Source organism: Panthera pardus, unplaced genomic scaffold (genome assembly GCF_024362965.1).
Source record: "Panthera pardus isolate Hobbes unplaced genomic scaffold, ASM2436296v1 HiC_scaffold_15, whole genome shotgun sequence".
Taxonomy (NCBI): domain Eukaryota; kingdom Metazoa; phylum Chordata; class Mammalia; order Carnivora; family Felidae; genus Panthera; species Panthera pardus.
The window spans coordinates 10183048-10199474 of NW_026526710.1; the positions used below are offsets into that span (position 1 = coordinate 10183048).

General features: G+C 46.9%; 1 protein-coding gene across 3 annotated transcripts in view; it reads left to right on the plus strand.

Moving 5' to 3' along the window:
• The first annotated feature begins 1617 nt into the window (after positions 1-1617).
• SRRM4 (serine/arginine repetitive matrix 4) overlaps positions 1618-16427 on the plus strand; it is a 152657-nt gene continuing 137847 nt past the window's right edge. Inside the window, exon 1 of one of the 3 annotated variants that reach the window (XM_053902090.1) lies at positions 1618-2173. In XM_053902090.1, coding sequence (XP_053758065.1) covers positions 2043-2173 — 131 coding nt within the window. In that variant the 5' untranslated portion in view covers positions 1618-2042. The remainder of the gene's footprint in view (positions 2174-16427) is intronic. The other 2 variants (XM_053902091.1, XM_019467312.2) reach the window with 2 other exon arrangements.

Below are 16427 nucleotides of genomic sequence, written 5' to 3' on the forward strand. Positions count from 1 at the left end.
CAGTGGCATTTAAAATGACAGTCAACTTCAGGGTGGGCAGTTGGGCCTGAAAGTAATAGCAGAATGGGGTTGGGCTGGAGGGAGGGCAGGAGACCTACTCTCCACTTTCCTCCACCTCCAAGCACCCCAGCCGGAACCCCACCTCCTGGCTGCCGCAACCCACTTCAAGAAGCCGGCAAATGCATAGCTAGTTGCCGACCAGAAGGGGTCGCTGGAGAGCGAGCAGCGCTCTCAGTCTCCCTCATAAGCGGGCTCACAAATCTCCAAATACACACATATCCAAAGCTATATACGTTTCTGAAGCCATACTCGGTTTCTCCAGGGTTCTTTCTTCCTTCTTCTCTCCCATATTGTTCTCTTTGCCTTCCTTCTCCCCTTTCTCTCCCATTCCCCACCTGTTCCTTTCAAAGAATTTCTGAAGTTCACATGGGTGTCCAGGTCTCTTGGTTCCTGTCCTTACCAGCATCAGCAAGAAGCATGGGTTTATCCTGGCTGTGATTCAGACTTGGTGCCAGGCGCTTGGAGACCTTTAGGACTTGGCAAGGCTTCCTTCCAGGAATTTGCAACCTGGGTAGGGGGAGTAGTAACTCTGCTGAAATTAAAGGGCTCCAAGGGAGAGATGCACCGAGGGGTCCTGCTACTGTCTCTTTTTCTTAATGAAAACCCTGGAGGTGACACTAGGGAAATTTTGGCCATACCCTCTCCTCTAAGGGTTTATTTGTGATTCTAGACTCTTACTTTCTGGGATTAGTGTTGAATTGGGATGGGGTAGAAGATGGGGAGAGAGATCTAAAAGTAACTCCCCCTGTAATCCTGATTTCCCCCTCAAATCCCTCTCCCTACCCGCTTTACTTTTCCCAAAGGGACTCCTCTCCTGAGACAAGCTATTTTAATTTCTTAGCATTTCTTAACCACTTTTCAGTGGTTACAGCTGAATTCCCCAGGAGTGGATGGGATGGGGTGGGGTGGGGTGGGGACACTTTTTCCTTTGGACGGGTTTGGCAAAGGAGACATTGGGCTGGCTGGCTGTGAGGCACAAAAGAAATCTTCCTTACAGCGCCACATGCACAGATGTATCGCTGCGCCCCTCTGCGGGCGGGGACCCGGCTTGGCAGATGGCGAGAAGCCGAATTGGGTAGGGATTGTCCATCAAATGGCACTTTCTGGGTGGCGGGGATCTCGCGGCGTCCAGGCGCAAAGAGGAATACAAGGGACCCCCTTTGCTGGCCTAGGCAGTGCCTTCCAGAAGTGAGGGGGTCATGTTGGTTTGGGCGGATAGGTTAAGTTTTTTTTTTACTTCCCTCTTCAATAAAAGATCCGCTACAAGACTTGCGAAGGGGCTGAGAAGGGAGGTGGCCGGGCCCAGAGGGCACCTGCTATGGTTGGCGAGGAGAGCAGGCTGGGAAGCAAGATCTCCTGCACGGTTCAGTTCGGGGGTGCCGGGATTGCTTCTCTGAGGGGTCAGCGCTGCAACTCTGTCGCCTCGGGGCAGCGGTGACAGGCACACGCCCCGCCCTTTCTCCTCCCAAGACCTGCGGGCTTTTGTTATGCAGATGGCGGCAGGAGGCTGTGCCGGAGGAGGAGGGGGTTGGTGGGGAGGAGGAGAGACGGAGAGGGGGGAGGAAAGTACAGCTCGCGCGACCAGCCTCCTCTTCCAACGTCACATTGTGCGAGAGACAAAACCCGGGCGCGCCTGAGCTCACACGCGCACGCACACACAGACGACCCTGTCGCCTCTTCTCTCCTGGCGCTGCCGAGAAAGCCAGCCCTGCCTTCCCTTCCTGGGGCGCGGAGGCTCAGCAAGCTCAGAGCTCAGCCCAGAGACAACACAGAAGGCGAAGAAAGACGGTGGATAAGCCTTCTTTCTCCCCTGCCTGCCCGGGCTGAGGCGCCCCATCCCCCGCCCTGAACCCCGATCTCTCCCACCCCACCCCTCTCTCTTTCACGTGAACTGAGCCCGGAGCCCGGTGTGCCCCCGTTTGGAATCCACGTTTCAGCACTTCGGACAGCGCCCGGGCGCCCCGGGCCCCTTTGGGTTGGCTATGGCGAGCGTTCAGCAAGGCGAGAAGCAGCTTTTTGAGAAGTTCTGGCGAGGAACCTTTAAAGCTGTGGCCACCCCGCGTCCCGAGAGCATCATTGTCGCCAGTATCACGGCCCGCAAGCCGCTGCCAAGGTAATGACCTCCTTCTTAAGAGGAAAGAGACCCTGATGGTCCTTCCTTCTGGCCTGTGTGCCCCAGAGCCCTGAAGGGTGGATGCAGGCGGCTGGGCCAGGGCGCCTGTCTTTTCCCGTCACTACTCGGTATCTCCCGCTGGAACATGGGAACTAATTGCCTGTGTGAGGTGGCGGCTGGTGAGAAGGGACAGGGAGTCTTCAGGGGGAGCAACACTCAATGGTCTGCTGACCTGGCAACTGCTATTTGAGAGATTTTGCTTTCTTAGGGTGGGCAGTGTAGGTGAGATAGGACTTAACTAAGAAACTTTTCTTGGTATCAGAGCCCAGAGGATGGGGGGAGGGGGCGGGCAAAGGAATGGTGGTTCAGGGTGGTCGGGGGTGTTGTACAAGAAGAGAAAAAGAGGGCTGAACGAGCTCTCAACAGTGTTCAGAGGTAACGGCACATTTCTATACTCAGCTCAGAAACTAGCGAGCTCTGAACATTCGACAAAAGCCCATATGCTGTTCCCTCAAATACACCCTAAACAGCACCCTCCTCCACGCCTTTCTGGTTGCCACCGTTGCTGAATCCTCTCCTCTCCTGCTTCCAAAACCAGTACTCTGAGCTCTGGAGTCAGGGGGGAGACTTCCAGGATCATGAAGATGATCTTGGAAGAGTTTTATTTGGTTTTCAAAAAGGATCTGATTGCTTTGAACTCAACCCTTAGATGGTGAAAACAGTGTGATGGGAGGAATAAGGGAAGAAAAGAAAGGCAGAAAGAAGGAGAAGAGGTTGTGGGGTGAAATGGAGAGGAGGTGGGGAAGAACATTCCAAGACAGAGAAAACCCAATCCTTTTCATAAAGCATCCAGTTTAGAGGAGTTTGAGAATGAAAGGAAGACTGTGCCCTCTGTCAGGGAAAATCAAGGCAGTAGGAAAACTCATCTTTTGCTGGTGTTGGATGAGTGGTTCGGTGGGAGAAAAAGAAAGAAGTGGACCAGGGGAGACCACTTGGAGGAGAGAGTAGATTGAAAACATGTCTGTGAGAGTGGTTCAGAGAGAATGCCTGTTCTGGCACCACTGGATCTGAACTTTCCAGTGGGTGTGGGGTGGATGAGAGGGAATCATATCTGAAGAAGCAAACTCAGACTGGAGAACTTTTCACAGTCTGATAGGAACCTAGTTCATACAGGTCTTTAGAAAAATGGGTACCTCATGTTGGGAATGGGTGGACCAGAGTCCGGATGTGGCCAGTATTTGTGGATTGGGGAGGGCGGGGGGACACCTTGTGACACAGTCTGGAGAAAAGGAATCATAGCAGCAAATGCCATCAAAAACTGGTGTTTCTCTGCTTGAAGAAAGGTTCTTTGTAGAGACTTTTGACGTCAGCAGGTTTATCTTCCTGGGTTTCAGCCATCCATTCCACCTTTGGAGTGAACCTATGTTGGCAAGTCCATTGCTGTGTTAGCCAAAGAATATGCCCTTGTAGAAGAAACTAAAGACAATTTCATTGAAAACTACAAGTGTGACATTTGGCCCGGAGTCTTCCATATATTTAAGGGATACAGGAAGAGGAGAGGAGATTCCTGGTGGTATTTTAATACAGAAACTACCTAAGTCCACCTGACCTGGCACGTTCACCCTTTCCCTGTCTGTCTGTGACACTGTCATGCCCCTTTCTTAGTCATATTCTCAATCATATGAATTGCCCAAAGTCTCCAAACCCTCATGCTTTCTGTAGCAAATCTTAATATCATGCATCTGATACTCTTATAATAGCCAACCCTCCTCCCCCAGGTATCATTTCTCTCTAGGTATCATTTAATGTCCTGGGTCTCCTTTCCCCTGGAAACCACCCCTGGAGTGAAAGTCTGAGTCATAAGCCCCTAATTTATGTCATGCTGGGAAGGATCCCCTTCAATACTTCTGTAACAGGTGTGGCCTCTCTGTAGGATAGATTTGTTTTATAGCTGTTACTCCTGGTTTGGGGTGGAAAGTGAGTAGGGAGCTTTTGTATCCAAGTCTTCATGGAAGGCTGGGTTTGAGTGGTCTTTTAACAGACTGTCTATAAAACTGGAATCATCCCCATTCTCATTGAAGCCAGCCACATCCAGTGCGGAGGTCAATTTCTACCTCCTTCCTAATGTTGCATGCTTACTTAACAGTGGAAGTACCATGTTTCCAAAGCTGAGTTCTCAGGAAGGAAAGAGACAGAGACACTGGCATAGCATCAGCTGAGTGCCAGTGGCTTCATCTAGAGGCAAGCTAGGGACTTGGTCTCATCAGAAATGTCTTTTAGTTCCATAAGTCAAGCCCAGCACATAGTTAGCAGATCTGTAGGGAGATGGAGGAAGGAAAACACCAGGCAGTTCTGTTGGTTACACACTTAATATGTGTTTATAGATAAGGGTTACCCTTCATCTGAATGAACTTCCCCAGGATATTTTCAGTGTATCTCTGAGGATAATTTAGTACCAGGATAGAAGCTTACATTCAATTGGTTGATTTCATAGCGCTATGCATACATCATACAATCGCACTCCAAGCAAAACCTCTCCTTACCTCCCCTCTTCCACTCCCCCACCCTCCATGAGGCATACTTGATGAGGCAATAGCTTTATATGTATCAAATTGCAAGCAGATGTCTGACTCAAATGTCAGAACAGTATAGCAGAGTGGGAGGCAGTATATCATAGTGGTTAAGGGCTCAGACTTGAGTTTCAGACAAACCTGGATTCCTGTTCTGGCTCTCCCATTTAGCTGAGTGTCTTAGACAAGTTTCTTTACCTTGCTGAGTCTGTTTTGTCAGCTGGAAAATAGAAATAATAATAGTAGCCATCTCAGACATTGAGTTATGAGGATTGAGTCAGGTAAAACACTTCCCACAGTGTGTGGTACATAGTGATTGCTTAACAGACATTGCTTCTAAAACAAACAGTTCAGAGTTTATAATGGCCAAAGGAAATGAACATTTTCTTTCAGTATTGTGTTCTTCAGGCCTACCTGTTTCTCCCCCAAATAATGCTGGCAGTAAACATTATGGGATTTCAGCTTCTGACAGGCAATGCATTGAGATGGAATTAACACACAGGAGGTGGGTTGGGTGTGGTCCCATAATTCTGTTCCCTGAGGGAAGGTTAGCTGCTTTCTGAAATGACTTTTTTAGTTATCGGGTGGAGGGCTGCTGAAGAATCATCTAGATCCTGAATGGATTGGTATAACATCGCACAGAGTATTCTTTTCATTTGTGTAGCAATGACCGGGTACTATTGTCAATCTAAAGAAGGCTCAAACTCCTTGAATATCACAGTTTGAACCCCTAGTTCCAATATAATTTATTATTCATATCAATAGTGAAAAAGTTTGCTGTGAGTGGTTATCCAATGGAAGACCTAACAGGGACTACCCCAGAGGAACCAGGACGTATGGTTGCCATAGTGAAGCCTCACCCTATACCAGCTGGAAGACAGTCAGCATGAATCAGAAGACACTTGGAGAGTAAGAGACCCCTCTTTTGTCTCCACCAAAGAAGTATAGTCATTTTTCCTGACATTAGTTAATTCTCTTTGTTAATTATTTGGTCCAGAAAAGTTTGCACCCAAAAGTTTAGGCTCAAAGTGGGAAACTTAAGTGTTTGAGGCTAACTCCAACTGTAATAATCGTATCACCGAACAGTAGCTGAGGGCTTAATGAATGAGTAAAAAACCCATTTGAAATTAGCGTATCAATTGTTTGTAGATGCAGGAGTGTTTGCAAAGGTCTAGAAAGGCGGCCCTCTTAAACAGCATAAGCAATTCTCTTTACAATTCTTTTGGCACGCTATTAATTTTCTTCGAAAATCCTTTCTATGCAGAATAGTCCAGAAGCAGACTTCAGCCCAGGTCTGTCTAAAGGATCATAAATTCCGAACTATTGGAGATTTTACTGCATAAAGGGAAAGATGGCCAAATTGTAAGGCAGGAAAAATCCCTTTCAACCGTTTAATTCCAGACTCCCCCTTTGTGCCAAGAGATCAGTTAGCACATTTGTGCTGACTCTGTCCTCGGGAGCAGAGTGAGGGGCAGCTGGGAGGTGATTTCCTGACAGCCTGTGGTTAAAAACCAAGGTACCAAGGGTTGTGGAGAATGCTTGCCCTGGCGATGAATGATCATTTTTCCCTGGAAAGGGAGTGTTATTGTTTGGTCGAACCTTTCTCCTTCTGAAAGGTGAAATTTGCTGAATGGTGTACAGGGGTCAGTGGGGGTGTGGGGGCGTATTATTTCTGACACGGCTGTTTTCACTTGGCAACTGTGCTGTCTTAGAGACTCGGGCTGCGGTAGATGCTGAATGAAAGTTGGACGCATTAATTGAATGAGTCCACACGGTCCAAATCCGTATCAGATTCGCTCTCTCCCAGCCCACCCCCACTCCTGATGGGCTGGGGATTCTGATCAATGCAGCCTAAGAGACACACACTCTGCAGATAGATTTGACTCTGACTAGTGTCAGAAGGAAGCTCTCTGGATATAGATGTCTGGCTGGCTGAGTGAGTAGACACGTCGGCTGGTGTGGGTACAGGAGGTTGGACTAAATACCACCTGGAAGTGTTTTCCAGGCCTGTGTGAACCTCTGTTAACTCCATCCCCACTCCAGGCCACCAGAAAAAAAAAAAAAAGAGGGGGGAACACCCCTAAAAAACTAACTCCTCTGGTAAGGAAAGAAGCCTGGGTCACGCGCCTTCCCACACTGTGAGCACCTCCAGCATGCCGCAGGGGCACAATAAATTTTTAAAAATATCCTTTCTTCCAGAGTGGCTGGATTTACCTTCCTGTGAGGTGGAAAGGCTTTCAGGGGCTTAACAAAACCAGAGTTTCTCAATTGCTCGTTACCAAGACTTATCTGAGATGTGACAGAACACCTCTGAAGGGGAGAATGTGGAACAGTTAAGAATTTGGGCTCTGAAGGGGCGCCTGGGTGGCTCAGTCAGTTAAGCATCCAACTTCAGCTCAGGTCATGATCTTACGGTTTGTGAGTTCGAACCCCGCATAGAGCTCTGTGCTGACAGCTCAGAGCCTGGAGCCTGCTCTGGATCCTGTGTCTCCCTCTCTTCTCTGCCCCTCCTCCACCCTCTCTCTCTCTCTCTTTCTCTCTCTCTCTCTCTCTCTCTCTCTCTCTCTCTCTCTCTCTCATAAATAAACATTGAGAAACAAAAAAGAATTTGGGCTCTGAAGTCAGATCTGCTCAGGCTGAAATCCTGCTGTGCAATTCGTACCTTTGGAATCTGCTAATCACTTCAGCTCTCTATGCCTCAGTTTGCCCGGCTATGAAAGACTGATCTCATGGGGTCATAGTGAAGGGTGGATGAGATCATTTATATAAAGAACATGACACAGTGCCTGGCCAAGACCTCCATTTAACGTGCTCTTGTTACCAAGACATGAGTTACCTAATGAGATGTCGGGAGAGAGTGCTAAGCCCCTCACCACCTGAGCTGGGTGGGCTGCTTGGTGGTGATGGTTGGGATTCCTTGGCCTTACCACTTGACCATCCCAGTGCTCTGTATAAGTTTTTGATGTGGTTTTAGGATTCCCTAAAGAGCCACTGGAGATGTGTAGAGCTGTTTTTAAAACATCTGACAAACTCCAATGGCAAACTAACCAAAACACATGTTTCCTTTTACTATTTTCACACACTTAATAGCTCCATGACTTTTGGCCAGACCTTGACCTTCTCAATCTTGGTTTCCTCATCCATAAAACGGGGCTAATATTAGCAGCCCCCTCCAATAGCTGTTGAGAATATTGACTGGGCTAATTTATGGAAAGTGTTGTTTGGCACACAGTAAGGGCTCCATCAGTGTTAGCTCTTACCATTAGTAATGAATTGCAGTTTTTATTATTACTATGTGCCAGGCCCATCAAGGAGGAACAGATGAATGAAAGGCAGTCTCTCCCTTGGAGGGCCTCAGAGTTTAGCAGCAAAGGTGGGCACAGACACCAGTATATATGACATGAAGCAGATTGTCTTAAGTACTGTAATATAGGTAGCAATAAAGAAAAGGAGATGTGGAAAACCAGAGGAAGGAGGCACCCTCCTTGAGGCATGAAGTCTTTTGCTGGTAGTCACACAGTTAGCCTTTGTTGTCTGACCTGTGAAATGGGAATGATTCTTTTATATTGTCAATTTTACCTACAAATGCAACGAACATCAGAATGATTAAGGTATTTGTCGCTAGTAGAGTCTCAAAAAAGACCTTCTCCCCACCCCATCCCCCCCAGAAGAAAAAGCAATTTACACTTTCAGGAGGGAACATTATCTGTTGTGGGGGAGGGGGTCATAGTCAGTGCTATTAAAGGAGGATTGTGGAAAGGAACTGCCCTTATATAAAATTTCCAACTCCTCTGTCATTGGCTCAAGCATGCAGACTCTGGTGTGGGCCATTAGGTTTCTTGTCCTTCATGGTCTAGCTCTGGCTGAAACAAAATCCAGTCTGCATTCCTTGAGCAGCCACCAATGGTGGGGGGATTGGAGTGAGCCCACACATGTTAAAGAGAAAATAACCCAGAGGGAATGAATCACCAAAGTGAAGAGGCCACATGTGGCTAAAAAATAAAGTTATGCTTCCATTAATTGGACACTTTTATTGAGCTCCTACTTGATATGGCTGTGAACAACACCAGTCCCTGCTGTCATGAGGGAGAAAGGTAATAAATGAAGAAACAAACAAACAAACAAATCATATAAGGTCAGGTTGCAATGAGTGCTATAAAGAAGAATAAAGCAGGGGAACGGGACAGCAGGTGAGGATGGGGCTGCTTTGTTGTATGGAGTGGTCCAGGGACCTGGATGCAAGGAAGGAGCAAGCCATGAGGATAACTGAGGGGAAAGTGTTTGAGACAGAGGGAACATCAAGTGCAAAGGCCCTGAGGTGGAAGCATGCTTGGTGTATTTATTTATTTTTTTTTAATTTTTTTTAACGTTTATTTATTATTGAGAGATAGAGAGAGACAGAGCATGAGCAGGGGAGAGGCTGAGAGAGACAGAGCATGAGCAGGGGAGGGGCTGAGAGAGACAGGAGACACAGAATGTGAAGCAGGCTTCAGGCCCCAAGCTGTCAGCACAGAGCCTGATGTGGGGCTCGAACTCACAAACTGTGAGATCATGACCTGAGCCGAAGTTGGACGCTCAACCGACTGAGCCACCCAGGTGCCCCGCTTGGTGTATTTAAAGATAGCAAGGAAGTCAGTGTGGCTGGAGCAGAGTGAGTGACGGGAAGACTAACAGGGATGACTCCCTAGATGCAGGCAGGAAACATATCGAGCAATTAACATTGTAAGCCAGTTAAGGACTTCCCAGACCCTTGGCTTCTAGACTGGGAACGGGAAGAGGGTAACAGGGGTGCTCCTGCCCTCTCCCTCGGGGTCCTGGGTCTGATCTGCTTCTCTTGGCTCCTCTCACTGACTCGAATGCAGCCAGGATGACTTTGAATAGCAGTGTTAGAAGCTTAGCTGGGCCCCTGCATGTGTTATGGACAAGCATGAAATTTACAATCTCTCTGATTGTGATCAATCAGATTAGGAAATTGAAAAACACACTGTTTAGACTTCCAAATAGCAGTGGCAAATCTTGTTCCCATGACGGTGAGGGTTCGGTCTATCTCTCATATCCATGCGTGCAAATTTAGACTATCCCTCTCACCCAGCTGCCCCCCTTCACTGCACACCTTTGAAGCTACAGTCTGCTTACTCTCAGTCTCTCCCTCTCTCTCCCTCCGCCCCCCCCCATCTTCATTTGAGATTTTGCTGAGGGAGCTCCCATATGTCACAGCCTCTGTGCGGAGCTCCGTGAAATAAAACACAGAATTAAGATGTCATAGAGACAAAGCCAAACCAAATACAGGAACAATGCCGAACCCTAAAACAGTCATTAAGTAATTCACGTCTACATGTGTCTGTTCAAAACAAATATTAAGATCCTCTGGACGCAAATGTTTCTCATCAGGAGAATCCCCTCGTCGCCGGATTCCCTGGGCTTACATCCCGCTGACAGCTTCGCTGAGCAGAAACACCAGTGGATCACTGTTCTCTGGCTTCATTAAAAGTTGAGCTTATGCAAGTGAGCTGGAATTTTACAAGACAGTCACCACTCCTTCGGGAAGAGAGGTGCCATCTGGGCCTGAAGTGTGTATTCCTGGTGTGTGTGTGCACACTCACTCATGGGAGAAAGTGTGTTTGGGGCTCCTTATGGCATCATGGGCCCAGCCCTGTGCTAAGCAAGCATGTTTGCTCTGTTAGCTAATTCTGTCTTCACAGTAACTCTGGGAGAGACGTATTTTTAAGACTGTCTTAGAGATGAGGAAACTGAGGCTCAGAGAGTGGCAGTGACCTGCTCAAGGATGAATGGCTGGTAAGAGTCAGAACTGGGATAAGAACCCAGAGCTCTTGATAGATGTGTGTGTAGTCCAGTACACTTTGCAGAGGAGGAAAAACAGACCAGGGAGGCGGTGAAGGCGTGTCTTGTTCAAGGTCATACAGTTTGTTAAGAGGTGAACCTAGGATCTGAACTCGGGTCTGCCTGATTACAACTACATTCTTCTCTACCTGCTGTACATCCTGTCACTGTGGTTTGGCTTTTAAGGTTGTGGGTGTTTTTGTTTCATCTTGCTCATCTTGTTTTATGTCCCGTCGGCTTAGGCAATAGCTACTGTTACAATCCCAACTCACGCCACTCTCTAGAACGCTGCCTTTCCCTCCTTACCCATTCTCCACATCAAGCCAGAAGAACCTCTTTGAAAAGCAAGTCAGACCATATATACCCCCTCCACCCATCTAAAGCCCTCATCACTGACCCTTGGTTTGCAGAATGCAGAGCTGATCCCCTGCTAAGGCCTCAATATTCTCCATGGTCTAGCTTCTGCCCACCTCCCCAAGATTGTTTCTGAAATGCTTACCCTCATTCCTTCTGTTCGGCCATATCCCTCTCTTTTGAGTCATCCAAATTTCCCATGCCCTTTCTACCACAGGGCCTTTGCACATGATGCCAGGAAAGCCCTCCCTCTCCCCTGGTGGCTAATTTATATCTACCGCACTTTCTGATCTCAGCTCAAATGCCATTTCCTCAGGGATTCCTTCCACAATGCTGTCTGAGTTACAGACTTTCTTATCATCCCAGTACCTCTCGTGATTCTCAACATGGCTGTAATTTTGAGATCATTGTTAAAGTGTACCTCTCCTAAGAGACTGAAAGCATCATGGGGACAGGGACTACGTCTATGTGCTCATTGGTGATCTCTCTCATCTGACACAGGGCAGGAGGCTAAGCAAGTGCTTGTTGAATGCATGAATTATAACACTTTCCCCTCATCAAGTCACTTTCACACCTAATAGTCAAGCATATGGAATTGCCAGTACTAAAAAACAGCAATATTAATTCCTTTGATTTGCAAGAGAAACATTGGAACTGCTGAGGACAGGACCACGTCTGTCTCTTTCCTGGCTGTATCTCAGCACCTAGGACAGTGGTCCACAGTTGAGGATCTTTGTTGAATGAACAAATAATGAGGACGTGCAGGAATAAACACATGGTACCGAAGGGGAAACCCAGAAACTTACAGAGGTATGGCATCAGAATTTAAAAAAAAAAAAATTATTTAACATTTATTTAGTTTTGAGAGACAGCGTGAGCGGGGGAGGGGCAGAGAGAGAGGGAGACACAGAATATGAAGCAGGCTCCAGGCTCTGAGCTGTCAGTGCAGAGCCCAACGCAGGGCTCAAACTCACAAACCATGAGATCATTACCTGAGTTGAAGCTGGCCGCATAACTCACTGAGCAACCCAGGAGCCCCCAACATCAGAATTTTAGAGCTAAAGAGACTTTCAAGATCATCCAATCTCCTCCATGAGGAGGTCTGAGGGCTATGTTTTATACTATGTGTAATGTATTGGAACCACAGTGTGCATGTATTTCTTACTGAGACCGATGTAAGATCAAAAGATCTTTAGGAACAGGGTGCCTGGGTGGCTCAGTTCGTTAAGCGTCTGACTCTGGTTTCAGCTCAGATCATGATCTCACCATTTGTGGGTTGAAGCCCTGCATCCAGCTTTGTGCTGGCAGCACGGAGCTTGCTTGGGATTCTCTGTCTCCCTCTCTCTGTCCCTCTCTGCCCCTCCCCCACTGGCACTGTCTCTTGTCACTCTCAAAATAAATAAACTTTTTTTTAAGTGCTTAAAAAAAGGTCTTTAGGACTCACTGCTCTAATTCAGATCTTCATTTTGCAGATGGGGGACTGAGACCCACAAAGGGAGAAGGATTTGCCCAAGTTTCATAGCCTGAGTCAGCCTGGGTGAGCTCTGGGTTCAGTGAAGTGGTGTTTGCCCAATGTCGTGTTTGTGTTTGAACTTCCCTGCTGTGATCAGGTGACCAGACACTGCTCTCTCTTGCCACCCTATCCCCTACTGTGAGATAAGGCATCCTGCCCTATAAAGACCTCCTGTGGCATATGCTGCCTGAAGCCTGGTCTGGGAATCCTGATGAGATGTCCATCTGTACCCATCCTGTGCCTAACAGAGCAGGTGAGCAGCTCTGGCTGTTTCTGGGATCATGTTTCAGAGCTTCCAGCTGATAAGGAGGATTTTGTTTGGCCAGCTTCCCTTGCACAGCCAGGTGGCAGGTGATTCTGGGGCTCAGCCCACTCCCATAAGGGGTAGGTGTCTGTGCAGTGGTGCAGGATGGGCTCAGGGCCACTGTTCACCATGTGGAGAGCTGTTTCCAGCAGGAACCCACCATCATAACAGCACCTTCTATTGGTCAGCTCCTTACAAACCAGTGTCGCGTTGCTGTGGCATTCAGCCTGCAGTCAGGATGGGAGGGCCAGAGGGCATCTTTGAGGAACTCAAAGATGGGGAAGCTGAGGCACAGAAAGAGCAAAGGAAGCTTCACAGAGCATCAGAAGGTCACTTGTGCAGTTATAGCTGAGATACGGGCCACTTGACACCCAATCCTAAGATATCAGAGTGCTCAGAGTTCCTTGGGGAAGAAGGCAGAAAAACGAATTTATTCCCATTTTACAAATAGGATGAGTGAGGCTCAGAGATGTGAAATGACTTGTCTGAAGTCATATCATGAAATAAAGCTGCATCATCATTGTTCATTCTCATTTGGCCCTCACAACAGTAAGTGCCAGTTTTGTGTCCATTTTGCAAATGAATAACTGAGGCTCAAGGTCTCCAGGAACAAACCCCGGGTCTCTTGACTCCAAGTTCAGGGTCTCCATCCCACCGTGGGACAATATCTCTGACCCCACAAGCTTGTGCACTGAGAATAGATCCAAATTCATTCCTATCAGAAACAAAGAATCGTGATTACCAGGATCCCTTTTTTAACTTATGCAAAGGATTTTATATCTCCCTTCTGATTGTTCATTCATACCTCCATCCAGCAGAGAACTTCTACTCAGGCAAAGCATAATAATGAATAAAATTTTCTCTTACTCTCAAGTTGTTTACCTGTCTATAAATGTATAAAAAAAGACATGTCTATAAATAACAAGCAATTAGCAGGCAGGGCAAGAGTTAATGTCATCAAAAAGTGAATCAAAGTCCAAACAGGTAAAGCGACTTGCCCAAGATCATACAAGTTAGCTGTGGTGCCATGCAATTTTAGATCTCTCCTATTCAATAAACCAAGATCTATGCTAGGCAGTTCGTAGATATTATTTCACTTTATCCTCATGCCAACCCTATGCAGTAGATACCGTTGTCCCCATTTTGTAGGTGGTAGAAGTGAGGTTCAGAGGATGTAAGCAATTTGGCCAGGGTTCTCACCTTGTGGGGGTCTGAGTTAGAATTACAGCCCAGATGTACTGGTCCAGACTTCTCTCTTACCCAACATTTTCTTCCCCAGAGGCGAGATATGGAGCACAAAATGTCACTTGTGAGACCTAGCTATTCTCCTGCTTTTAAGGTTCTAGATGATCACGCTGGTGGAGGCTTACTCCAAGACTGGGCTCAGGCAGAAGGGCATGGGCCTGTCCAGCAGTGACACTGACCTCACGGGGGTGGATGAGGGCTTGCCCCAGGGTATTGATGGTTCCCTCCCACACTGGGCAATCACTCAGAAGGAGAATCAGCCAGTGGAAAGTGCCTTTCACGGTAGAAGTGCTCTTCCCAGCAAGAGGATTATTGAACCATCCCTGAAGAGGGATAACCCTTTAAGACAAGGAGACAAGAGATATTGATAGTTAACCATGTGTTTTCTTGACCAGAACTAAACTCAGAAACGGCAGTGAAGAGGACCACAAGCTGAATCATTGGTGTTGAGGAAGAGGGTCGGATAATAGATATTTGTTAAGCACCAGGATTTCCTACTTTCTTGCACTAACTTGGAGGGTGATTAAAAATAGCCTTCCTTACATTATAAGTGAGAACACAGGTCCAGAAAGGTAATTTTACTTGTCCAAGTTTGCCCAGTTTGGCAGAGCTCAGACTATTGGCCATCGGTTCACACGTTACCATGGAGACATCCATCATTCCTGCCTGCATGGCACCTTTCTGTTCTTGTGGGTTTTCCCACCTTCATTCTGTCTCTCCTCTCCCTAGCCTGGAGGCAGTCTCTTTCTACTCTGGAGAAATCTTTCTTTCCTTTGTGTTTCTTCAAGACTCTCTCCTAAGTCCATAAATCCCCCTACCTCTACAGGCTTTGACTTTTTCAGAAAGAAAAAGCTAAAAACACTCTCATATTCTTCCTGTTTTCAACCCATGATGTGCTTAAATGGTAAAAAAAAAAAAAAAAGAAAAGAAAAAAGAAAATACAGGGAGAAAAAAGCCACACAGGTCAGTATCTCAAAATATTATCCCATTTCATATCTCCTTAAATCCCTTAAGCTTTTGAGATGGTAATGTTATTATCTCTAATTAATAAGAGAGGAAGCTAAAGTTCAGGAGGATTATGTGACTTCTCCAAGGTAACACTTAGATCCAGGATTCAAACCCAAGCTTGTAAGGCTCCAGTAGTCAAGATTTTAACCACCATGTCCCACTAATGCACTACTTGTGAGAAAAAAAAAAAAAAATCAAAATTGGCCGGAGACAAGGAGTGACTTCCCAAAGATCCTTCAGCAAGTCAGCAGATCGGGAACCCAGTTTGCTGATTACAGGCACATCAATGAGTACTGACATTTAATGGGCATCCTCTGCGTGCATCTGACCTATGCTCCCATCCTCCAGTCTCTAAGGAGGTTATATTCAACTGAGCCCTAGAATAAAGTTCAGAGAGGAAAAAGACATTCCTTAGAGTGTTAACCAAACTATAGACCTATGTACCCGAGTGGGTAAGGACAGGATGGTGAAAAAATGTTTCATAGAAAGTGTCAACAGCTTCAGCTTCAACTAATTGGTAGTAGTTGCCTGAAGCACTGTGTTAAGATGACTTCTGGGGCTGAATCAGTAGCAAAGAGTGTTTTGATTGATTAGTGATGTCTGTCATTAGTGCAGGAAAGGGAGGTGACAGTATGCATGCCATATATTTATCTTTCCCAGGATGGGAATGCTACAGTTCTTGGAAGGAGCAGATCAAGTACCAACCATTGAATACTTACTCTGCTGCCATGCTTTTTACATTCATTGTTTCGATGTCTGTTGATCTCAGGACACCCTCTCTCCCCCATTTTACAAATGAGAAAACAGAACCTCAGAAAGATGAGGTTCCCAAGGCTAAAGAAGCTAGTCAGTGGTTAACCAGCTCTGATAACTACTGGTAAATACATAAGCTATTAGAGTGATGAATAGACTATCAATAGGTGAGCAATCCCAGAACTTGTTAATTAGTGTGTAAATGTATATATTTGACCAGAGGGCTTTGTCTTGTTTATCCCCATACACTTAGTAGCTAGCACAGGGCCCAGGACACCCAACATGTTGGACAGCCAGCACCCAATGCATAGTTACTTAGAACTACGGACAGGTACTGTGCTAGATACCCTTAAAGGGGTGCTTCAGAGAGTAAAGAGATTTGGCTATGCATATATTGACAGGGAAGACAGGATCAAGGGCCAGCCTGCCCACTGCTGATTCTCAAGATGCCAAGCTAAGCGGACACATTTCATGATCTCCTCAGGCAAGTCAGGGAGCTGAAGCAGGACAAGGGGGAGGAAACGGGTGTCCTGCACCAAGGGAGCTATTTCTGGCTTTGTGTTCTGCCAGCAGGATGCTGGGAGGCTGTAGGAGCCGGATCTGCTGCTGGGGCTTACTCAGAGTCAGGACAATGCCAGCTTCGTCTTGCCTGGAACACCTGAATGC